Below are 25,242 nucleotides of genomic sequence, written 5' to 3'. Positions count from 1 at the left end.
GATATATTGCTCTAAGAAGAGATTAGTGTGAGGACAAAGAAAGATGTGGACAAAGGCCAAGTCAATTCACTCCTAATTCCAAGGCTGGCCGTTAAATGTCACCAAAATACCACATGTAGGGGTTTTTATAGGCAAGACACATTGGCTCTGGCTGACAATGAATGTTGCCTTGTCAAGCCTCTACGGACACAGAGATGCTGACAGCGTCAATAACCCAATCCCATTATCCAACAAGGAGGATGGCCGTGATTAACACTCTCATCTGCATATCAACGGCACGTCCAATTCACCTCGGCGCTCAGCTGCATGACGGAATCGTCTGCGGAAGCTCGGCCTTGGGTTTGCTGTTTGACTAAGTTTGCAGGAGAAGCGTGAATAATTCAAGCCATGTCAGGACAAGTCGGAATAAATCAGAATCTCAGGTAGAATCAGCGGTCTCTCTCTTCCCCTCCAGCTATTAACTTAAAAACACACACCGTGCTCGCTCCAGCACTCTGGCTTCACCAAGATGGCGTGTGAAGAAGAACCCTCACCCCGACTGGAGAAAGCGTTTCTCACTCTGCTCTACAGTATCAGTCATAATGTGCATGTACTGTACCGATGTGATCATGTCAGGGTTGACTCAGTTTCCCTGCGGTGCAATTGAATGGGTCTCGCTCTATTCCTGAAAAGTGTAGGATCATGGCAAAAATGGTAATTCTCATGTGTTTGCTACATACACATACATGCACATTAATCATAATTAGAATTACTGTATTACATGTGATGATTTGAGGGACACACAATCGTTTTACTGTACTTTCAACTGCAGCAGACAATTCTCGCAATATTCTATGATTGTGCAAACTGAAATTGTGATATACAATTTATACATGATGATTATAAGGACGTCAGGATTTATGTTTGATAGTCAAATCCCCTCACTTCAGACCAGCCTCGGCAATAATGACTCAGAGTGATTTTCTTTTCTCTGGCAAATGGCAATGACAGAAGCCCTGACTCCACCTAGATGGAATCAGATGATAAAGACAGCAGTGGAAAAACTGAAAAAGCCCAAACTGATTAATGTGGAAGGCCATGTAAAAGATTTTCCATGATAATGATTTGAAACCTTTTCCAACACTTCTAAAGATATGACTTGGTCAGCCATTACCTCGTGCAGTCAAACACACATTTTTGGGATTCCTTTCATTCATCATTTTGAGACATTTCCTCAGAACACATTTCGAGATTCACCTCTTTATTCGGTGACTAAACCAAAGAGACATGTAAGCAGCTTCTAGATCGCAAAAACTTGGCTAATATCCACGTAAGAATCGGCAATCTTTCTGGCAGCTCTCTGCAGTCAGTATATGCCTTGCCTTGCGTGACTGGAGCTGGGATGTTGGTCTGAAAATTGCGCCTCAGCACTGGTAAATCATCCATCGTCTAACCACTCTCATATTAACATGCTGCTCTCCACACAGCGGGCCTGTTTCTCCCAACAGCCCCTGAAGGCAGCAGGTCTGCCCGGCCCCGCTCCACTTCATCCCTGACTGGCAGCGCAGTCCAGAGGCCGCACAATGGCACACACGCTGATCCAGGCTGACACGCCTGACCTTTCCCGGGCCGCGCGGCCTGGCGGGACGTGTGCCGTGCCCTGCCCGGCTGAAAAGGCCACGCCATGCCAGGCAGGCGGCGGCTCCGACGCCCCTCCTCTGCCACCTGCTGCCATCTCTCTGGCAGGGTGAGCGCCCCGGGACGCTGCTGCGCAGACAGCCACTCAGTCTGAGGCGCTCTCAACCGCAACACAAGGCCATGCCATCTGAGTCTGCCAGTGATCTACTATCCATCGCACCTTTTAGTGAGGCAATGATTTACCAGTTGATATAACAGTACGATATATCTGATTTTTTTTTACGGGTGATTGCATCGTGATAGATAGGGCTGGGCGATATGGGGCAAAAATTATATCTCGGTATTTTTAGGCTGGATGGTGATACACAATATATCTCTGTATTTTCTAAGATCTAAATATAAGACAATATCTAGTCCCATATGACAATATCGATATAATATTGATATATTGCACAGCGCTACATTGTGATATTGCATATCACAGATATTACTGTGAATTCATTCTTTTTTTCTTTTTACTTTTAAAAAGGTGCATGACGTTCTTACCATAAGACGATTTTCATTAAGGCACGGCTCACAGACAAAATAATTCACAAGATGTAATTTGCATAACACTATCAGTCAGCCCGTTTAGTGAATGTGCCGTGCGCAGTGGTGGCTGGCTAGTGAGGGCTCTGACATGACTTGCTTGCCTAACAGCCTTGGTAGAGGCAGAAATCTCAGAATAGATGCCGGGGGCACACTTAATATAAGAACAAGTGGCGGGAGGACTGTAAGTGCACAATAGATGCTGCAGCTGTGAAACGAAGAGCTGTCGCATCCACTGAGCACTTTCCTGCGTAAAGGAAACACTTGACACTGCAGAATTAAATCATGTGCTCATGTCTTTGTAGTTTAGTGTACACTACTACGACTCTATTTCTCATGTCTTTGCCTTTGTTATTTTAATCAACAACCTAAATTGTCGTGAATTCGAAAGAGCAAATTGCTCCAGCAACTCGTGACTGCACTGAATACAACACACATCCATTTCTGCCGAGTGGAAGCACACGTTACATTACAATGGCCACCTTTAGCAGTTGCACTGTATCGCTGTATTGTTAAGACTCGAGCATTTACAAATGCATTTTGTATGACAGGAAACAATGAGATATGGTGTGGATTCATATAATTGTATCTTCTAGGAACCCTAAATCACCAATTGATTCATTATAATTACGCCCATAGACGATACTTTACCCCTCGTTAATTATTTCAGATGAATATATCTCAAAGCCCTAATTGTAGGCCTACATTATGGCCCCTGGCTAGTGGCTACTAGGGGTGTCAAAAATAATCGATTATAAGATGCATCGCGATGCGGACCTGCACGATTCTGCATCGATTCACAAATGTCAAAAATCGATTATAATATATATATATATATATATATATATATATATATATATATATATATATATATATATATATATATATATATATATATATATATAATCAAATAAAATATAATGGAAGTACATGCAGTTGTTTATTTTAATTATGGATCATAATACAATGCAATTCTAAATGCACTTTTATTTTAAAAGTAGCCACACAGTGAGAAAAAAGAAAGTGAGAAAAAAAATCATGTATTCGGGAAAAAAAGTGATGCATCGATTTAAGATGCATCGAGATGCATCGAGATGCATCGATAATCGTTATCGAATCGAATCGTAGCCCTCTGAATCGTAATCGAATCGAATCGTGAGGCCAGTGAAGATTCACAGCCCTAGTGGCTACCCCTGGAACTTTTGTACACACGGTCTGGGAGTGCTGCTCAGCCGTATCTTTATTTTGGAGAGAAGTAGCCAGGAAGATGTCCGTAGTGCTGGGTGTCACTGTTCCTTCTTCCCCTGTTATTTTGTTGTTGACTGATTTCACTGGGTTGAATTGATCCTGGAGGCACAGAAGGCGTTGGCTGTTACTAGGCCTTACTGCTGCAAAAAAATGGTAGCTCAGAGATGGATGGCTCCTCTATGTTGCCATTGGAACAATAGGTTTCTTCAGTTGTGGACCTGGCTGTCATGGAGATGTTGGTGGCCCCTATGCATGGCGCTAAAATTGAAAATATTACATCTTGGACTACTTTTATGGAGGCCATGCGCGGGACCACGGCGTCGCCGTGACAGCTAGGTTCCGTCCCCCCCTTCTTGCTGTTGGGCACATACTGTATATTGCTATGATCATTATGTGGGTTGGTGGGTGGTCCTGCGGGGAGAGGTTTTACGATCCTGAGTGGGTTTGTTTGTGTTTATGTATGTAATTGTATTCTGTGTTCTTTGGAGATGTTTGTGGTTTATTATGTTTTTCTTGTATGTTAAAATTTAATTCAATCAATAATTTATCAAAAAAAAGGGGGGAAATGAGAGAGCTACTGTCATGCATTTCAAATTACATTCTTACCTCAGATAACTTTTGTGTATCTCTACCAAGCATTTGGGGAATAATTCTAACCAAATATATATTATGAAATGTCCTGGGATAAGAGTACTTAAAATGTCAGATATAATAATAATATCAGCATCATAATATCAGCATAAAGTGAAGACCGAGTAGTTTGAACTCCACCATGCCACTATGACCATGAAAACCACTGTTTATATGATAGAGCATTTGAACCTAATGTATAACACAAATGAGGGAGCCAGCCCGCTCATAGGGACAAAGCCACACCACACCAGTAATCAGAAACACAACACAAATTATACAGGAAGATGTATGTGTGTATGAGTGTGTATGAGTGTGTGTGTGTGTGTGTGTGTGTGTGTGTGTGTGTGTGTGTGTGTGTGTGTGTGTGTGTGTGTGTGTGTGGGGGGGGGGGGGGGGTAGAGAAGGATACAGCCCAACTTAGTGGACAGAGATGGATGCCTTCATCCATAGGGATGAAAAGCCACTGAGGGAAATCAATCAGTACTGGTAGCCCTTTACCCTATATATCCTTACGGATTTGGCTTGAGCGTTGATTAAATTCTCTTCCAATTCTGAATAAGAGCCTTTGGAACTTTTGTCCAGCAACAATGAAATGACCACAGGGCACCAGAACATTTGGACAGTTGGTCACAAACAACATTATTTGTGCTGTGAAAAGGGAGTGCTGCAAATGGGTTCGGTACAATTGGTTAAGTGGCACAGATAGGGTGCATAGCAGCACCACCAGCACAGCTGGGCAGCTGCAGGTTCACCTCAGAGGGTTGATGTGAGGACAAGAACAGACCGTTTATACTGGAGGTCTGAATGTCCAGCAAAGAGATAGATCATGCTGAAATACATACTGTAGCATGCCATACAGTATGCGATTGGCAGGTGCTATAGATGAACAGTAGGATACATTGGGGCTGAACCACAGGAATTTGAGAGTTACAATTCGTACACGTGTTTTAGTTATAATTCATAATGTTTTTTCCCCCCATACCATGTCATAGCAGTCTAGTGAGCAGCTCATATAGTACCCCTCTCACAACCCCCCCACCCCCTTTCTATGTAACTGATTGCTCGGTGATTGATTGCAGGCAGTTGATTTGCTTTTTACAATCAGCATGTCTGTAGTTCAGTTTTACATCTTGGACACCTGCTGAGGCTGCTGGTCTAATCTGTGACTAGTCACTCATATTGATGAGACACACGCACACAGACGCGCGCGCACATGCACACACACACACACACACACACACACACACACACACACACACACACACACACACACACACACACACACACACACACACACACACACACAGTGACATGCCAGTGTCGCTAGTGGGTCCACCCTCAAGGCAAGTCTCCATTGCCCAACCCAGTTTTTATGCGAGCCACACTGCTCATTGTAGCCTAGCCTACTGCTAACATGCAAATTTTACAATTCAATTATAAATAGGCCTACTGGGGCCTTTCATGGTCAGGGGCCAGAGGGCGTGTCCTGCATGCACTGTTTGTAATCCATACTTGTAGTAGAGAGAGAGAGAGAGAGAGAGAGAGAGAGAGAGAGAGAGAGAGAGAGAGAGAGAGAGAGAGAGAGAGAGAGAGAGAGGGAGGGGGGGGGGGGGGGGGGGGGGGGGGGGGAGAGAAGAGAGAGAGAGAGAGAAGAGAAGAGAAGAGAGAGAAGAGAAGAGAAGAGAGAGAAGAGAAGAGAGAGAGAAGAGAGAGAGAGAGAGAGAGAGAGAGAGAGAGCCAGGCGTGTACCTTCTGTTCTTCTGAGCCTCCTTCTTGTCCATAATGACAGGTACACAGTTCGTTAGCTCGGTCCAGTCGGCGTGCAGCCCGCAGCTCCAGCCGGTAGAGAACCGGGAGAAGAGCCAGGACTCCTCCTTCCCGGGCCGGTGACATGTGCATTTCTTCTGGCCCGGCTTGCAGTCGCACGGTTGCTCCAAGCGAATATTCCTCACCAAGTGCCTCCCGAAAGTGGTTCCTCCAGTCTTCTGGATGTGCAAAAACACGATCACGTCGTCTCCCTTGATGTTGAACTCCACGTGTCTCTCGAGGTCTCTTTCGGTGAAGTTGAATTTGGAGGGTAGTTTAGGAGGGCTGTCTTCCTCCAGGTCCTGGTCTCGGTAAAAATCGTCGCTGTCCTGATACGGGCTGGAAAGTAGACTTACCCCACTTAATTTCTCCCCAGTCTTAAAGTGGCATGAATTGCTGCCAGCGGGACATATGTACTGGTAACCTATCATAACAAAAAGGACAGCTAAAATAGGAACCAAGATGAGCTTACTGGATCTATCATCCATCATATCAAGATACAGTAGTGTCTTCATTCCATTACTGTGAATAATGATGACCCACGGGTGCTTCAGGAGTCATCTCCTCATGCTTCAGACAGGCGTGCTGTAGTGTGGCTGTCGATGGATTTTTCAAAGTGCCACATGTTGATCAAGATAACGTGCAGCAGAGTCGCATCATCTGGACTAAACCGCTAATCTACCTTTCGCTCTCTGAAACACTGCGCGCCGTCTGTAGCTACTGTGCTCCAAGTCTGCAGCTGCAGAGCTGCATCCGCGACGTCTCCCATGCTGATGCTCGGATGTCAAGTTGAAAATGAGCCAGCCGAGAGTTTTCTATTTGTTCTGACTGACCCCAATCTAAATCGCAGTCTGGTTCATTTCGGTGGCATACTTCTCTCAGTAGAAATGTTCCAAAACTCGCATGGCTTTGTTGGGCTGGCTCCTCCTGACTGAAGCATCCTACAGCATCGCAGTGTGTGAGACACTGTGCTGCTGAGGAGTGGATTTGAGAGGATGCTGCATCCCAGCCGTAACACCGGCAAATGGGCTGCACATCCTATTTCCTCCATCCCAATCCCATAATCGTGTTTCACAATAGTGCAAATTTAAGCCAGAAGCCCACACAGACGGTGAAACAACTGAGCACGAATCATCATGGCACACTATAATAAATGCACTATAACTTTCAAGTGCATTCCGAACACGTGCAGGCGATGCGCGCATGACAATAGTGTGTGACCTTTTTGATGATTAAGCGGTATCCCCCCATCTGCTAGTAATAGACTATTGTCAGTGAGATATGTTAGTCCGATAGCAGGCACATCTGAAGTAGGCAGCCTACAATGTGAATCTGAAGATACAGTTTTGTAGATCAGTAGGGGAGAGCAGGGTGAGTTAATACATTTGAATAGTTTTTTAATGAGGCATCAAGTGATCAGTGGTGGCATGACATCTCCAACTATGTAGCTACATATTTCAGGATGTAGCCTATCATGTGCATCCCTGGTAATAATAACTTTGGATCTAAAATAAGCCAAATTACACTACCCTTATTTGTAACACTTTACAATAAGGTAGGCTACACAAATAATGTAGTTAGTAGTAAACTAATTATTAACTAATAGTTAGTTACTGGGTAGTTAATGAATAATTCGTCATTAGTGAATCACTAGTTAATCATAGTTAATGAGTAGGTAGGCTACTCATTAGTTAATGATTAGTATACAAGTCCCTTAGTAGAATAGTTAATCATTAGGCCTACTTAAAGGGGGACTAACCCCCCAGATATGTATCAGAACAGTGATTTGAAAAAACCTATGGAAAAAAACAAGAAATGACATATACTCTTGTCTATACCATACTCTTTGGCTGTGCTCAGCTCAGGATTTTTTTTCAGAAATCGACGCCATTACAGTTTGCCCACAGCCTTGAAAATAATTTATTTGAGAGCTGCAATATCTTTATAAATATCAACAACTAGCCAACGCTGGTGGCCTGTATGGAAACAGCGTTGCTCAAAATGGTTGAAAGTTATATCAATTTGGCCATTCAGTGGCGAACTAGAAATTTAATTATTTTTCTCCCATGTGTGTGTGCGGCGTCTTGTCTAACTACGTGAGATTAGTGACGTGAGAGCGCAGCACAGCACAATAGTCACGACAAACGCCCCGCTCTCACGCTCATGTAAATCACAATGCGAGCTTTCTCCGCGTCATTCCCTCGTCCAACTTGCGATAAACCGCGCCATGAAATCCGTTTTTAATTTTCGTTTTGGGGCTTTTCGTGATTCTTGTTAAAAGTTACAGCACCTCTGATTTTTCCTCTCAGGGCGCAGGCAGCGCAGGGCAGAGCTGCAGAGCTCTCCTCCTCCTCGGCCCATTCAGTCTGTCCAAACTCAATACCGATATAATCTCAGTATGAGATGCAGGGAAATATATTATAGTAGCCGATGTGTTTAGAGCAGCTTTGTCACGTTGTCACGTCGTAGTATAGCGTTATATTTTACATGTGCGCTAAACTGCGATGAGATTTGTTTGCGGAAATGTCAAACTGTTCTCATCCCATGCAAAAGCCCCCGCCTCGGCCATGAGAGGCAGAGCACTGCTGCTGCTGTTGCGCGCGCCCCCCACGGCACGGAGCTTGGGGCTCGTGCATGAGCATACGACTCTCTCCCGCTTGACTGGCCGGGAGAAAGTGCTTCCAAGTCGGACTGATAATATAAACAACATAATTTGAGCTTATCCAGGTAAGATATTAATAAAGTAATGACACATTCAGCGGGAAACTAACTATAATTAAGACATGTGCCAACTTTGACGACGTTTGGTTCAGTATTTTAAGAGCAAACAGGTTTTTTTAACTTCCTGAAAAGTTGCTGTTTTGGAGATTCGAGGTCCTGGAACGACAGCGACGATATATGGAATTCTGGACAAAATCATATCTAGGCTACATAAAAAAAAAAAAAAAATCTGATTTGCATCTGAGAGACCAAATCTCATCATAGGGCTCCTTAGTATGAAAAAAGTTGGGAATGATTTACAGCAACACAATGCCATGTCCTTCCTTTTATGATTAAAAGCTTCTGCTTCTCCTTACAACCTTGCCCTGAACCGCCACTGTTATCTGTACCTGTCCCCTGTATCTGTTGCCTGTTGCCTGTATCTGTTGCCTGTGTCTGCTGCCTGTTGCTTGTTTCTTGTTTTATTGTTAAGCGTCTTTGAGTCTTGAAAAACGCTATATAAAATAATTGCATTATTATTATTATTATAGTGGCGTTTATTGATAGTATTGTGTTACATAGGAGTTGGTAGGAAAATAACAGGCGATTGTAATCAATTAACAGGTGATTAACAGGTCAAGTGACATCATGGGAATAGGCTTGGAGTTGTGAGGAGCCGAAAGGGTACAGGGGGAGTAACTATCTTGAAATCCCATAGTCTTTGGGGACAACGTGACGTCAGGTTGTACCAAATCTCCCATTAATTTGAGGGGAAAAAAAAGCAGTGTTCCACCCATAGAGGGCGCTTATGCCAGGTATGCTGCTGAAAAATGATACAAATGGCAGAATGGCAACAGTTTGCTTTCAAATGTGGAAATTTTGACGAGCATTCTTCACACATCACCCCCAAAGTCATATATATTGGTTAAAAGCTGAAAAAAGTGTTTTGGGGGTTAGTTACACTTTAATGATTACTAATTGTCAGCTCATGAATATAGTAGTTATCTAGTTAATCATTAGTTACTGATTAGTTGGTCAGTTCCATGAGTAGAGTAGTTAATCGTTCGTTAATGATTAATAAATGTCAGTTGGTGAATATATTAGTTAATCATTAGTTAATCATTAGTTACTGATTAGTCGGTCAATTGATGCATGCAAAGTGAGTAGTTAATGAATACTGAATCATTACTTAGTTATTACCTGACCATTAGTTACTCTTTTTGTGTACCCTATTGTAAAGTGATGCATCATACAGGGTAGTTAATGAGTAGTCTACTGAATCATTACTTAATTATTACCTGATCATTACTCTTATATTGAGTAGTTAATGAATACTGAATCATTACTTTGTTATTACCTGCCAATTAGTTACTCCTTTTGTGTACCCTATTGTAAAGTGATGCAACAATCATTAACAAACGATTAACTACTCTACTCATGGAACTGACCGACTAATCAGTAACTAATGATTAACTACTATATTCACGAGCTGACATTTAGTCATCTTTAAGTAATGACTAACTACTCTACTCAGGAACTTAGATACTAATCATTAACTAATGACTACCTACTCATTAACTATGATTAATTAGTGATTGACTAATGATGAATTATTCATTAGCTACTCATGAACTATTAGTTAATGATTCGTAGTAACTACTACATTACATGTATTTGTGTACCTTATTGTAAAGTGTTACCAACTTATTTTAACTAGGAGTTCTCTCATCCCAGTATTTCCAGCGTACGCAGCTCGCTAGCTCTGCATGCTCGCATAACTGGCAGCACTCATTTCTACCATGCCTCATTGGTTTGCCCTCAAGGTCTCGCACGCTTGGTGTGCTTGCAGACACAGCGTCTGTTCGCGGCTCACCCTGCCTCGCATGCTGCGTGTGCTCGCAGACGTGGCTGCTGCGCGGCCTCGCCCGCTCAACGTGCATGCTTTTCACACATGCGCAGTTGGGCAACTGAGCAATTGTGGGCCCGGAACCGCTTGCCTTATTATAGTAGTGAGATTTGTATCGGCAATTTTCTTCTACCTCCACTTCTGCTGTCATATTAGGCTACAGCTTCTTCTTATTATAGGCTATTCCCTGTAGGCTCCGTGGAGCATACTCGCATAGGGCCGCAACCACACCACGTCAATGGGCACCGGACAGTCATCCTCTGTAGCAAATGGGTTTTTACGATCCTATCCTACCCCCTCCCCTCCCCCAACCCTAGACCCTACCTCTACCCTGGCTCTCCCTCCCCTGCACCCTCCCATCTCTCCTTCTCTGTTCCCTCCTCCTCCACATTTCCCATTTCCTCCCCACCTCCTCCCTCTCACATTCCCCCTGCTCTGCCTCCCCTGTACCCTCCCACCTCTCCTTCTCTGTTCTCTCCTCCTCTCTGTCCTCTCCCCTCTCTCACATTCCCCCTGCTCTCCTTCCCCTGCACCCTCCCACCTCTCCTTCTCTGTTCTCTCCTCCTCTCTGTCCTCTCCTCCCTCTCACATTCCCCCTGCTCTCCCTCCCCTGCACCCTCCCACCTCTCCTTCTCTGTTCTCTCCTCCTCCACATTTCCCATTTCTCCCCACCCTCGCCCTAATCCGGGCCCGTATCCTACTCCCTCCCCTCCCCCAACCCTAGACCCTACCTCTACCCTGGCTCTCCCTCCCCTGCACCCTCATCTCTCCTCCTCTGTTCTCTCCTCCTCCACATTTCCTATTTTCTCCCCACCTCCCCCCTCTCCTCCCTCACATCCCCCCGCTCTCCCTCCCTCCTCCACTCTCCTGCTTTCTCCTCTTCCCGGTGTTCTTCCTCTTCCCCCCTTCCCCCACTACTCTAAAGCATAGTACACATTTTACTCCAAAGCATGGCACCCACTCTATCCCCTCCAATATTCCGCCACTATTTAAAGCATGGCATAGCATGGCAATATTCCGCCACTATTTAAAGCATGGCACCCATGCTCTTAGTATTTCGCCACTATTCAAAGCATGGCACCCACTCTTCCCTAAAGCAAGGCACCCATAAGCTCTATATGTGAACATGTGCTTATTTGGCAAAATGACTCACTACTAAAGGCTTGCAGCCAATTAAATTAGGCATAGTTTGGTTGCTTAGAAATTGACATACAGTATGTCCGTTTGCAAGATGTGCGTCTATATTTCTCATTCTCTCCCCACCTCCTCCCTCCCCCTGCTCTCTTCTCCCCCACACCCCCCCCCTTTCCCTCTCCTGCTCTCTCCTCTTGCTCCTTCCCCACCTCCTATACCCTCCAACATCTCCCATTCCCTCCCCACCCCATCACTCTCTCACATTCCCCCTGCTCTTCCCCCTTCTCCTGCTCTCTCCTCTGCTCTCTCTTCATTTCTATATTTTCTATATTATCAATTGTTCAAATGTTATCTTTATTCTGTATATTCTTGTTACTGTTGTGTCAGCTAGAATCAGCTAGACATACTTTCTGTGAAGCCCTCTGAGACATGCTTGTGAATTAGGGCTATATAAATAAACTTGACTTGACTTGACTTGACTACGAGGTGGGGCTGCTTGCCTCACGCCCAATAGGCTACACTCTATGTGACCTTCCTATCCCTGGCTACAACCCCTTTTCCCTAGCCCTGCCCCTTTCACCATCCACTCGCCCTACTCACCCCTCGGAACCTGAGTCTATACGACCTTCCTAGCCCAAGCTATTCCTTAAGCTTCTGGCATACTCTTCGCGCACGCGCTGGAGGCGGGGCTCCATGGAGGGCGCGCGCACTCTGCGCAGGCCAAAACAGAACATAGTGAGTGCTCCAGAAATGGCGGCGATCAGTGAAAGGCAGTCTGAATGAAATTGAATGTAACGTTCCCAATTCTATATATTAAATTCTAAAAAACGACCCTCAACATTTGGGAAGGCTAAGCCACACAACTAGTTCGTTATAATCGAACATTATGCTTTTGAAGGCGACTGTACGACGGTGAGGACTCAATCACAGCAGATATCCGCTGATAGCCTACCACGGAGATCTCACAGGCACAGGCAGCAAAACCCGACGCGCTGATAGAAAAATCTCCATGGACGCGCCGCGCTGCGCTCAGGCCTCGCCCCCCGACACGCCCCGTGCGATGACGTCATAATCGCCGCGCGCTCTATGCGCTTGGCTGGGCGCAAAGAGTATGCCAGAAGCTTTAGCCCTGCCTGCCCCTCCCTGACCACACCACCTCCCACTAACCACGGTCTCTCGAATCCAAACTCTCTGCAACCTTCCTATCCCTACCTACAGTGCCTTCTTGGCTAGCCCCGCGCCTTTCCTGACTATGCCCCCTCCCACACCCACATCCCCTAGCCACTCCCCATACCCACCCATCAAACCCCCTCTATGACTTTCCTATCCCTAGCTACAGCCACGCCCCTCCCACCACCCACATCCCCCTAGCCACTCCCCTTACCCATCTCTCGAATCCCGACTTTCTACAACCATCTTATCCCTAGCTAGGACACCTTTTCCCTAGCCCTGCCTCCTTCCTTGACCCCCCACGCCCTCCCAGCACACACATCCCCTATCGACCCCTTGAATCCCAACTCTCTACAACCTACCTATCCGTAGCTATGGCCCCTATTCTCTAGCCCCGCCCCTTCACGAAACGTCCATGAGTGAGTGATTGAGTGTCCTGACTTTGGCATCTTCTGTCCCCAGGCCTCTGTTGCAGCGACGTGGGAAAAATCACTTCAAACGAAAGAAGGGGGGGGGGGGGGGGGGACATGTGACACAGCTTCAGTTCCATGGGCAGATCTAACAGTCTCTGTAGTAATGAGTCAGTGGTTAAAGTCACACATCGGCCAGTGGGTGTGAAGTGAACTATAGCCTACACTGTAAACCACAGCTTCTTGGGGCGATTGCTGTGAAAAGGGTCTATTGCACGTTCCCTCAAAACTTGTGACATTTGTGACATTGTGGCTGTGCTGTGTGATAAAACTGTTTTCTCGTGACCAGGCACACCTGTGCAATAATAATGCTGTTTAATCAGCATCTTGATATGCCACACCCACACCTGTCAGGTGAATTATCTTGACAAAGGAGAAGTGACCACTAATGGCCTGCCAAGGAGGCCAATCCAGCTAAAGAGAATAGTGACATCACCAGGGACTGTATGACATCACATTGGAGAGTATGATGTCACTGCGACTGACATAATCAGTAATGTTATGAAGCCGAGTGACATCATACAGATACAATGACCTCATCGGTGATGTCACGATAAGCAACAAGAAAATTACATCATCACGAGATGTCGCACCCGTCGCACCATATAACATCCCCAGCAATAGCTAGAATGGACGTCACAGCAGTGATGTCACCAGAGAAGTGACATCATCAGAACCACAAGTATCTGTTGGGGTAAATAACGAGCATGACTCTAGAGGGGGGTTTAACCCCATAACACTTGACTTGTATACTTGAGTTAATTTTTTCACTAAAGTAGAAATAATACATTCCCATTTTAAGTTTATGACTACCGGTAGCCTACTTTAACTGACTTATCCTTTGTAAAAAGTCTGCATGTGCACGTTTCTTGGGTTACGCACATTCGTTACGAATAGCATTAGTTTATCATCAGAATGTATATTTTATTCTAGTTCTAGTTGTTATTATTCCATTCAGATGATCTCTGTTCCATACGTTGACAGCGACGCTCCAGTGTTGAGAAAAATCTTTGAACGTGTGTTGTGCCACTCTGTGCGCAGGCTCTTATAGCTGTCTGCGGCGATGCCAGACAGAAATTCCATTCAGAAACAATGTTTTATTCCATTCACACCGTCTGTCCCCGTGTGTACGCAATATATACTCTATACCGCGTATGTACAAACGAATAAATTGCCAAGCGGTATTTTTTTTTACCTCGCGTCTGCTTCACACACAGTAAGGCCAGCGTTAGCCACCACAATACATGGCAATTTGATCGCTCAACAGGTTGTACAAAAAAAGATCTGAAGCCCTTTGTATGGAAGCGGTCAGCACTAACTGGGTGAGGGATAATAATGGCATGTACTCCTAATGTACGTTTATACATGTTTTTAGCAAACCTGTCGTTAAACTTTGTTGAGAAAGCCATGCTACTGTCTCCGGTTTCATTCACAACAACGCAGTTTATTTTGTCTTAAAACTTCGGTCTGTTCTCTTCTCTCTGACTCTAACGTTAGTACAAATCCAATAAAGTCTAACGATACATACAGTATTCACCACAACATAGCATCTTATTTGTTCTCTCGTTGTGGCAGGGGGGCTGTTGTAAGCGCCAGTGTTTTGGGCTCCAGGACAGCTACCGTTACGTGGCACTGGCACTATAGCAACTCTTCTAGTAAACGCTATAGGTTCGTGCTAACGGTTGATTGTAACGTTAGGTAGACGATGAGGACCGCTGTTCTGCTGTTGCTGTTGGTGTTGAACGTCCACCACGTCCTCTCCGCACCCAAAGGCGTCTCTGCCAGTCTAAAGGCCAAGTGGACCATGACGCCTTTCCTCCTGGAGACAAGGTACCCCACTCTCTCACCGCTGCCTCTGCCTGTGTGGGACACCCACACCACTGCTACTGCCTTCTGTTTGTTTCAGGCTGAGAAGAACAAATGGAGGTCCAGGAAAGATTACACACTAACACTATTACTGTGTGGCTGGAATTAACAGTAATTTGTGTCATGATATGTTTTTCTGTTAGAAATATGGTATCTTTTGTAATCCTCACCCATGATGAGCCTGTACTGTGTGATACTCAAATCCCAGAGAAGTGCCTACAGCAGCAGGCAGGTTCAGATTAGGAATATGCCGTCCTGTGCTAATAGACAGTTTAAAAATCACACTAGTACATAACACTGTCATTTGATTCTTAGAGAGTCCTTATCTTCCGTCTTTTATTCATCCTTTTTTATTTTCATTTATCCTGCACAGTGAGTTTATTGGAGAGGATGGGAATGAGAAGTTCTGGCAGTTTGTTGACACTGTGAAAGAGCTGACTGTATACAAGAGTGGAGGTATGTCATTTTGTAAATAAGACATTTATATAAATTATGGATTGTGTACTAACTTGCTGTGCAATGGTAGATTTTAAAGCGGTCTACACAACGACAAGTGTGTGTTTCACTTATACAATGCCTAAATATGACAAATGTGGATGTATCTGTACAGTATGTGGATGGACCTGTCCCAAAACTCTGTCTCAATAACTCAATAATGGTGCAATTGCTATCCCAAAGCTTTGCTTATATAGATCGATAAACAACTGTGCAATATCTGACTTATAGCCTTGTTTACAATCCAGTGTGGTTTACATAATACTTAGTCTGTACATAGGTATACAACTATTATTATTTCTCCTATACACATATTTATAATGGTCACTCTACATCACACTTACTGTATATAATGTAAATAGCAGTTAACTTGCTTTATGTATCTTTGATCACTGTCCTTGTTTGTTGCTTTAGTTTGTATGCATACCTTTCCTGTTTACCTTGTAAGTACATTGAGAGCAACGTATACCGGAGTCAAATTCCTTGTATGTCTACATACTTGGCCAATAAAGCTGATTCTGATTCTGATCTCACAGAGTCTGTGCGCTCCTACTACAACTTGATCCTCAAGAAGGCGGGGCAGTTCCTCACAGATCTTCAGGTCAATATCCTCCGATTTGCTCTGTCCTTGCGGTCCTACTCACCAGCTATCTTTGCATCCCAGCAGGTATGTATAAGGTTTCCTATTGTGACCTCTTCACTCACACAACCTGGGAATATGACGGTATACAGATCCAGGTCCATGCCACTCTGCCTTGTACACAGGAATGAACCTGTTGTCACTTTATAACATCATTAAAAGCAGATGTGCTTACAGTACGTCCTGTGTTCAGTACTGTATGGTGGACGACATGATGCTCCAGACACAGAGATACAGGGTGTTTGACCCGCCTCCCCACCTTGATCTTTATCCATGGTGTTTTTGCAGGGTCGATTGACCTGGGTGGATCCTTCCACACTGACAGTCCACATGCATATTTCGCATATGTACTTGTCCAATGTGAAAGGAATATTAGTATTTGGTAAGCGGAGACAAACACACTCTGAGCGTTGAGAAGAAGTCAGCGATAAATCTTAACAGTAGGTTCATGTTAAAGAGTTAAGGGATTATGCTATATACTAACCTTTTGTTTATCATATGCCAATATGATCATATGCCAATTTGTGGAGGCTTTTATCTGAATTGCCTCACATTGCTGGGATAACGTACATTTCAAGGGTTGGTAGGCCTAGTGGGAATAAAAGCACCTGATCCTGGCGGTGTTCTAGATATCTGTGCTTCGTTCTGCAAGAGCTGGCATCAGAACGATATGCTGCATGAGCCCCAAGTGTGTGTGTGTGGGTGTGTGTGTGTGTGTGTGTGTGTGTGTGTGTGTGGTGGGGGGGTGGTAGTGACACTCCTACTACACAAGATGCACAACCTTGCGGCTAATCGCCACATCACCTGGATTGGTCTGAACGCACGCTTAGTGTCATGCTCCAGCCAGTGTGCAACAGAAGATTCTTTTGCCCTCCTGCTCCTAACAGATAGCCAGTGATGAACCACCGCCTGAGGCTTGCCCTGCCTTTGTCTCTGTCCATGGTCAACATAGCTGCATCACCAAGGACATCAAGAAGCTCCTGAAGGCAGCTGCAGGCAGGTAACGCAAAATGCCACTGCCATCTCCTCTGAGGAGAAACTGATTCATTAGAGCAAAACCAGATGATGAAGTATACAAACTAATTCTGTTGCTGTTGCCATTTAATTGATTGACCGTATTGACAAGCCTTATTGACTGTCTTTTGCCTGCTGTGGACATAGAAATGTTGATACAAATAGGTTTGTTTTTCAAATGTCTTTAACAGCCTTTCCAAATGTTTGCAGGCCAAAACCGTATTTATACAAGAACGATCACAGATACCCGGGGCTGAATAAGACAGATGTGCCAGTTGTGATCCTCTATGCTGAGATTGGAACCAAAAAGTTCACCTCCTTTCACAAGGTGCTGTCAGAGAAGGCTGCTGAGGGCACGCTTGTATACGTGCTGCGTCATTTCGTGGCGGTGAGTAGAGTAGTGATGCTTTTGTGAAGTGATATTCCACAGACAAAATGCTCTTATGCGTAAGAGATGTTTTTTTTGCTACCTCTCAATAAATTGGGTCTCTCTTACTGTTCATATATTTAGTTTTTCACTCAGAAGCACTCTGTTCAGATTTAAAGCAGCTACAAAGAACTTTTTACTGCTTATGAATCAGTTTACATTTAATCCTGATGCCTCACATCTTACCTACTTCAGAAAATGATACAATCATCAAGGAGATCAGCGATTTCTATATAATTTTTCTAAATGCCTGTGTGCGGGACTTCCTGTGTTCACGTCCGTGTGAAACTGGTTGTAATTCTTGTTCCGGCCGGTGAATGAACCAATAACATTAACCTTATGTAGTAAATAAAACAGCGGGCCAGGCTTGATGTTAAGGCTCGGAGAAGCCCTGGCCGCCCTGTCGCAGCTCGGCCGACCAGCTGCCGGTCACAGTGACAGGACACATTCAGGAAATGCAGTTTGTCCGTTCTGGGAGAACACTACCGCTTTTGTCCACAGGGGCTGCTAAAAATCAACACAAAATCAAATACGGTACTACTACCTTTCATATTGGAGCGTAGCAATTGACACATTTTTGTCAGGGCATTTCCTTTCCTCCTTCTTCCCTTTAATCGTACAGTGTCTCAGATCATCAGGGGTTATTGATACAGCTTAAAGGATGGCTTTACCGGTAATCAACCCACTTTGTATCATTACTAATCTCGGTAATATAAGCACATGGGCAGTGTTTACCTTCTCTCTCTGTTTTCCTCATGGAGATCTCCCATTTCCTCCTCTGGCAAAGCGCTCGGTTGTGACGCGTTTTACGTCACAACGCGTCACAACGGAGCTGTGGAAGTTCTGATGGAGAGGCAGAATCTGCTCAGAGGGCGGCTGTTATTGTTTATTTTTATTTTGTAAGTATGCGCACATCCACGGGGAATCACATGGAGAGCCTTAACAAGCCTTAGAACACGGCTCTCTTGAATACTCGATTCTGATTGGTCAATCAACAATATTCACCGGTCATTATTTCTCGACAACCGACCGCTGCTCTGCCACACCTGGATTAATCAGTTGATAAGAGCCTTTTGTCAGCAAGCCACTAGTAATTAGGCCAACCAGTTGCAGCTGTGGTGTCTTGTGTGCCAATTACGAATGAAACCGCTTTGTCGTTGAAAACGCTATTAAAAAATATATTTGAATAATTATTTTTGTCAGATTATTGAATGATTTAGTTGTAGGCCGTGTTCTAAGCGGGATAATGTATATTGAGGCGGTGATTACTGGGAAATAATGACCTTCAGGTGAACGATTAAGCCCTCCGCTACGCGTCGGGCTCAATCCACCTGTCGGTCATTATTTCCCCCGTAATCACCGCCTCAATATACATTATCCCTTACTTAATGACTTGCAGCTGGTGGGGGCGGAGTTTCTGCAAGCAGCAGCAGGAGCATTTTTCTCCGTGAGGTAAACAGAGAGAGAAGGTAAAACACTGCCCATGTGCTTACATTACCAAGATTATATATGATACAAAGTGGGTTGATTGCCGGTAAAGCCATCCTTTAAAGTTGACAGAATAAAGTGTTAAAATCTGTGCGATTTGTGAATAGTGTCACATGGTATCTGAGCTTTGCTTGGATAATAGAAGTCTAGCAGTGATGCCGTTATTCCTCTCAGTGCAATACTGGCAAACATAGAGGTCATCAGAATGGTGGACCAAATGGATTAGGAAGCAGCGTTCAAGAGAAGAAAAGAATAACTCTGAAAAAGTCAGCATCTGATTGAGTAACAGATGCCTTGACTTTGCAGAAGTAACAGGCTCTTTTGAGAGATGTGCTTTGAAGAAAAGCTGAGCGTTGGTGTGAAATGCTTGTAATTGTGTCTATGAAAAGCAGAGGCAGTGCTTTGAATCTGGGGGACGTTAGTGTCAAGGTCGCATCTCGGCAAATGTGCTGCCACGTGTTGCCACGTGTTGTTTTGGACGTTCTTAACTTTCCTAGGTCACATTGCCTCTTCATTTCAATTTGAATTCAATTAGTTTCCAGGATGTGATGGATAGGGTTCTCTAATTAATATGTTGCTGTAAAATTAGTTTTGACAAAACATTAATGATTGAATGATGATGTACAAGCTGCCTGCTGCACCTAGTAGCCAACATAATCTGTGATCTGCTTCATGCTTTCAGTTGTGTGAATTCTTATACAAGAATATTCATTAAATATGAAAGATCCCTTCTGGTAGACGGGCAACTTGGCGCATGGCATGACAATGGGGAGTGAAAATAATGAACATGTAGGTAGAAAAGCAATCCCCCTTGGGATGGATATACAATGCAACGTTGATGATTGTCATCACAATTAATTTGCCAATGATGTGCTATGAATGCAGAACACATCCTACACAGGTTAGCTTTTTAAAAACACTCTTGTGCTTTTTACTGCTATAGGATCCAAAGCCTCAAAAGATGCTTTTATCGGGATACGGTGTTGAATTGGCTATAAAAAGCACAGAGTACAAAGCTGTGGATGACGCCAAAGTAAAAGGTCAGTCGATGACTAACTCTAGTCTGTACTTTATCTCTGCTGTGTCTAAGACAGGGGTGTCAAACGTACGGCCCGGGGGCCAGAACCGGCCCGCCAAAGGCATTTACATTACCCTTGAATATGGAGAAGAATTGCACAGTTGCCGTCAATTGTAATGCACAGTTACAGACAGTAGATTGGATATGATAGGCCTATGGTAGCTGAGATAACCCTATGTGAAATCGTGTTCTTAAAATGTACCTGTAAGCCTAATTCTTTACATTAAAAGGAACAGGAGGTGTTGCTATTTATAGGTTAATTATGCATTGATTTTCTTTGTCTGGCCCACTTCAGACCAAATTGGGTCCCATGTGGCCTGTGGACTAAAATGAGTTTGACACCCCTGGTTAAAACAATCAAACACTAACCTTTATTCTGTAGATTCAAAGATGGCTGCAAATACTGAGGATGATGATAATGACGAAGTGCAAGGATTCCTTTTTGGAACATTGAAGTAAGTCGCTAAACTGTAACAGCAGGTTTATCCCCATAAAGATTGTTTTGTTTTAAATTTGTTTGAGATTTATTGTTGCTACAGTTGGACACGTGGTTGTGCTTTGTGTGACTAGGATAAACACACATGTTGATCGTCATTGCAGTCATGTAGTGATACTGTATCTTGCTCTTTTCCTTCTTCTTCCTCTCTTGAGGAAATCTCACCCTGACCTCCAGGAGCAGCTTGGGGAGCTCCGCAAGCATCTGCTGGAGAGCACCAATGACATGGCCCCTCTCAAAGTGTGGGAACTGCAAGGTATATATCTCCAGTTTAACAATGCGTTACCTACTGGGTAAAAGTACTATAACACAACATGTAAATAAACACAATCATTTGCTATTTAGTACTTCAGTATCAGTGAACGAAAGGAATCTAATTCATGTTTGAGCTTAGGACAATAGCTATACCATGTGTGGCTGAAGATGCTTTGCTGTTGTCTCGGTGTAGCTGCTGCCAGCCATATATTACTACTTTTGAGTGTGAAGTTGAGCGTAAATGAATAGTTTCATGGCTTTTACTATCAATTAATAATTTTAACACAGCTGCTAATGTTATCGTCTCAAAGTCAAGTTAATGTAATCTTTGATTTCCTCAGATAGATTTTCTTTTCGTCTAGACACTTTGTACATTTGTAGATCTATAAATGTTCATGATTGCATTACCTTCCCCACAGATCTCAGTTTCCAAGCAGCTGCTAGAATCATGTCCGTGCCAAAGCACGATGCGCTGAAGCTCATGCGAGATCTTAGTCAGAACTTTCCCAGCAAAGCCAGGTAAGAAAGCTGTATCATGAATAGAAGAAAACTTCATCTCACTTCAACTTTCTGGCTGGGTGGCTAAAAACATTGGGCCCCAAAAGCTTCATCGAGGCAAGCCAAAACGCATTAAACACTCAGACACAAAGGAAAAGCATGAAACTCAAAAAATAAGATTGCATTGTTCTTTCTTATGTGTCCAGGCATATCTTATCCAAGTGCACCTGAAATAAACTATTTACAAACCCATTTGTTCGAGCAGAGGCTATATTCTTCTGCAGACACCGTTTAGCTCCACAATAAATACATATCTCAGTGCATATATTTAATCAACTATTTTGATGTTCGCTTGTTTTGGGCCCAGACGTCGTATAACAAAAAATCAAAAGAGCTGAGTAAGAGATGGAGTGAGTGTTGACTTTACAGGGAGCCGAGTGCACACGTACCATCTTGAGGGCCCACAGATTTTTGGAGATTAAAAGCCAGGTTTTACTGCTGGCCGGGGATGTGGAAAAAAGCTGATGGTGACTGTATATGTTTTACTGTTCCCACAGATCACTGACAAGAGTGGCCGTAAAACAGGAAATGAGAAAAGAAATTGAGGACAACCAAAAGGTGTGATATCATAAGCAGCATCCTATAACAAGAAGTGGTCCACTTTGTTTGATAGCATCCCTCGCTATTGCACACACGTTTTATTTTAGAGAACGAGTTTCTAATCTGTAGCTGAAATAAATACTGTAACTATAATAACATAAGCCATGACATTTTATTTTTTTTACTTTTCTGCTATAGTCTCTGTATGTGTTTATGTTCGACCTTCTGCTGTAGTCTCTGTACATATCTTATTGTAAGATCAGATCACATTTTTGGCATTGGACTAACAACCCCAAGGTTGTTTTTTCAGCAACTCAGCGAGACCATGGGAGTTCACCCAGGAGACGAAGGGCTCTTCATCAATGGGCTGCACATTGATCTGGACATTCACAACCCTTTCAGGTAGGAGCCCGGCAGAAGGGGGGGGGGGGGGGGGGGTCGCTCCCTGGGAAGCCTCAGACCTGCCTCTGCCTCAATGATCTTGCTGCAACATGATCAGAGTTCGCTGCAGCACATAGCGTCGGGCCCTACTCGTGTGGCTGAGAACTAACATGGGATTTTGCTTTGACAGTATTTTGGACATCATCAGAGGAGAGGCCAGGGTCTTGGAGGGTCTTCATAACCTCGGCATAAAAGGAGAACATCAGGGCAAGCTGCTGAGGCTCCCCGTGAACCTTGTGGAAGACAGCTATGCCTTAGATATCAGACATCCAGCCATAATGGTGAGAGACTCTGCCAACTCCGGTCCAGTAGAGCAGATGCATTATTCTCCTGGCCCAGATCAGCATTGCAGGTGTTTTGTTTTGAGTACTCGCACCGGGGTGTAGATTAGTGGATCAGTCATCAGGCTATTGCAACGGTCCCAAGTCAGCCAGAAACCTCAATTATAAACTGGGAAGTTGGCCAAGGAAAGCTATCAAATTAAAAATGTGCAAACTTTCATTTTGGCTATTTTAATAATCAAGATACCAAAAAAAAAGACAAACAAATGAAGATGATATATTAAGTATGGCATGATGTACACACACATTTACAAGAGTGCGGTCTCTTTGAGAGACTGTGTGGGTGTGTGTGTGTGTGTGTGTGTGTGTGTGTGTGTGTGTGTGTGTGTGTGTGTGTGTGTGTGTGTGTGTGTGTGTGTGTGTGTGTGTGTGTGTGTGTGTGTGTGTGTGTGTGATGGAGCGAGAGAGTTAGCAAGAATAAAAGAGAGAATGATTAGTGTGCCAGAGATACAGACTTTCCTATTGTTGGGAGGTTTCAAAGATACTGAAAGAAAGAGCACTGTTAGTGCCAGTTTGGCCAGCAGTAAATCATCTAGCTACTGTCGCTATGGCCTGCTATCTATGAAAGCTCAATCTCAGCTTTCTCTGATGTCCAAAACCAGGACTGTAACTTACAGTATGTCCATCATACGGAGGTTATTTCTGTCCACCACCACACTGTAGCATGTATGTGCAACATTGCCTATGTTACATTATTTATTTATTTATTTATTATACACACTTTAAAAATCGAATGCATGAAAAAAAAACAGGATAAATATAAGTGTGCAGGTCAGGTCAGAAATGAAGGCCCTATGCCAGCAAGCATGTGGGCAGTGGTGGCTCAATGGTTAGAGAAGCGAGCTTGTGACCGGAAGGTCGTCGGTTCAATCCCCGGGACCGGCAGGATAAATCTGGGTGGGGAAAGTGAAAAGGCAGCGCTTGCCCCTCCCTCATTACCACCACTGAGGTGCCCTTGAGCAAGGCCCTTAACCCCAACTGCTCCAGTGGAGCTGATCAGTGGCCAACAGATCAGACTGTGGTTGTACTGGTCAGCTTCCAGGTATGAATGTGTGTGAGAATGTGAACAGGGCACTCCTGAAAAAGAGAGCATTGCTCTCAGTGAGACTCCCCCTGTATAAATAAAGGTAAAAAAAAAAAGCAAGAGCAAGATACTGAAGCCCTCCCTACACCAAGTCAAACAGAGCATTTCCCTATGAGGATCAGTGGAGTATCACATGTTCTCACACTTTCTTCTCGTCGTCTTGTATTTGACAGTGGATGAATGACATTGAGAGCGACCTGATGTACCGCAGCTGGCCAACAGGTGTGCAGGAGCTCCTCAGAGCCACGTTTCCCGGAGTCATTCGGCAGATCCGACGCAATCTCTTCAACCTGGTGAGTCCAGAAGTGGCGAGGGAACGCACACAAGGGAACGGACACAAGGGAACGGACACAAGGGAACGCACACAAGGGAACGCACACAAGGGAACGCACACAAGAGAACGGACACAAGGGAACGCACACAAGGGAACGGACACAAGGGAACGCACACAAGGGAACGCACACAAGGGAACGCACACAAGGGAACGGACACAAGGGAACGGACACAAGGGAACGCACACAGTTGTACAACGGGGGAAAACATTTGTGTTTGGACTAAAGGTGGATTTTTACTGTCCTCATGTTGACTCTCCACTAAAAGAATAGTGTAGATTCCACAACGAAGTGTGTGTTGATCTTTCTGTTTATTCAATTTTAGTTCCATACTTTGACTGACTTTACTGAAATATTTGGGTGCTTCTGAGTGACTCGTCATTGCTACCAGACTTGGGTTAAATAGTTTTTGTCCGATTTGTGGGATATCCTGCACCAACCAGGACATTTCGGGAAAGTATCAGGTACATCATTCACAGAAAAGCGTACTAAATTAACTTTACATTCCCTGTGATTGTCTTAGCTGTTTCGCTAAGCTCACTGTTTTGTTCTGTCTCATACACTCCACTTGGTCTGGAACCTACTGTATGTAGGATACGTATTTGCAGTAATACTGTATATATGACTTAAGTTCATTGACCACCTATTTCCTTTGTTAGGTGCTGTTCCTAGATCCAGAGCAGCAAGACAGTGGTGAACTGGTGAAGCTTGCAGAGCTTTTCTACAAGCACAAGATTCCTCTGAGGTCGGTACTGTTATCTCAAACGGCTACACACCTGTATCCACCTTATTTTTGGCGGCCATTTTGCCTTACGTTAACTATGGGTTCTATTTCCGGTGTAACCAATTTAGATAACCCCCCAGCCCCGACAAAAAAACGTCTATGAGGATTTTACCCTTTTACAGCAGAGCCAT

General features: G+C 44.2%; 2 protein-coding genes across 2 annotated transcripts in view; one reads left to right on the top strand and one right to left on the bottom strand.

The window, feature by feature from the left end:
* Nucleotides 1-6,383, bottom strand: part of hs6st3b (heparan sulfate 6-O-sulfotransferase 3b) — a gene marked incomplete at both ends in the record, with an annotated part of 101,901 nt that extends 95,518 nt beyond the window's left edge. Inside the window, one exon of the mRNA XM_083639423.1 lies at nt 5,836-6,383. Within this exon, the coding sequence (XP_083495549.1) occupies nt 5,836-6,383 (548 nt within the window). The remainder of the gene's footprint in view (nt 1-5,835) is intronic.
* Nucleotides 6,384-14,558: 8,175 nt separating this feature from the next.
* uggt2 (UDP-glucose glycoprotein glucosyltransferase 2) overlaps nt 14,559-25,242 on the top strand; it is a 45,069-nt gene continuing 34,385 nt past the window's right edge. Inside the window, exons 1-15 of the mRNA XM_083638540.1 lie at nt 14,559-14,594; nt 14,971-15,102; nt 15,512-15,594; nt 16,170-16,300; nt 17,161-17,273; nt 17,498-17,675; nt 20,146-20,242; nt 20,663-20,735; nt 20,932-21,032; nt 21,451-21,550; nt 22,087-22,147; nt 22,440-22,531; nt 22,701-22,851; nt 24,169-24,288; nt 24,987-25,072. Coding sequence (XP_083494666.1) covers nt 14,978-15,102; nt 15,512-15,594; nt 16,170-16,300; nt 17,161-17,273; nt 17,498-17,675; nt 20,146-20,242; nt 20,663-20,735; nt 20,932-21,032; nt 21,451-21,550; nt 22,087-22,147; nt 22,440-22,531; nt 22,701-22,851; nt 24,169-24,288; nt 24,987-25,072 — 1,511 coding nt within the window. The 5' untranslated portion in view covers nt 14,559-14,594; nt 14,971-14,977. The remainder of the gene's footprint in view (nt 14,595-14,970; nt 15,103-15,511; nt 15,595-16,169; nt 16,301-17,160; nt 17,274-17,497; nt 17,676-20,145; nt 20,243-20,662; nt 20,736-20,931; nt 21,033-21,450; nt 21,551-22,086; nt 22,148-22,439; nt 22,532-22,700; nt 22,852-24,168; nt 24,289-24,986; nt 25,073-25,242) is intronic.

This window comes from Poromitra crassiceps (assembly GCF_964638095.1).
Source record: "Poromitra crassiceps genome assembly, chromosome: 6".
NCBI classification, from domain to species: domain Eukaryota; kingdom Metazoa; phylum Chordata; class Actinopteri; order Beryciformes; family Melamphaidae; genus Poromitra; species Poromitra crassiceps.
This window is presented reverse-complemented; position numbering and strand designations above follow the sequence as displayed.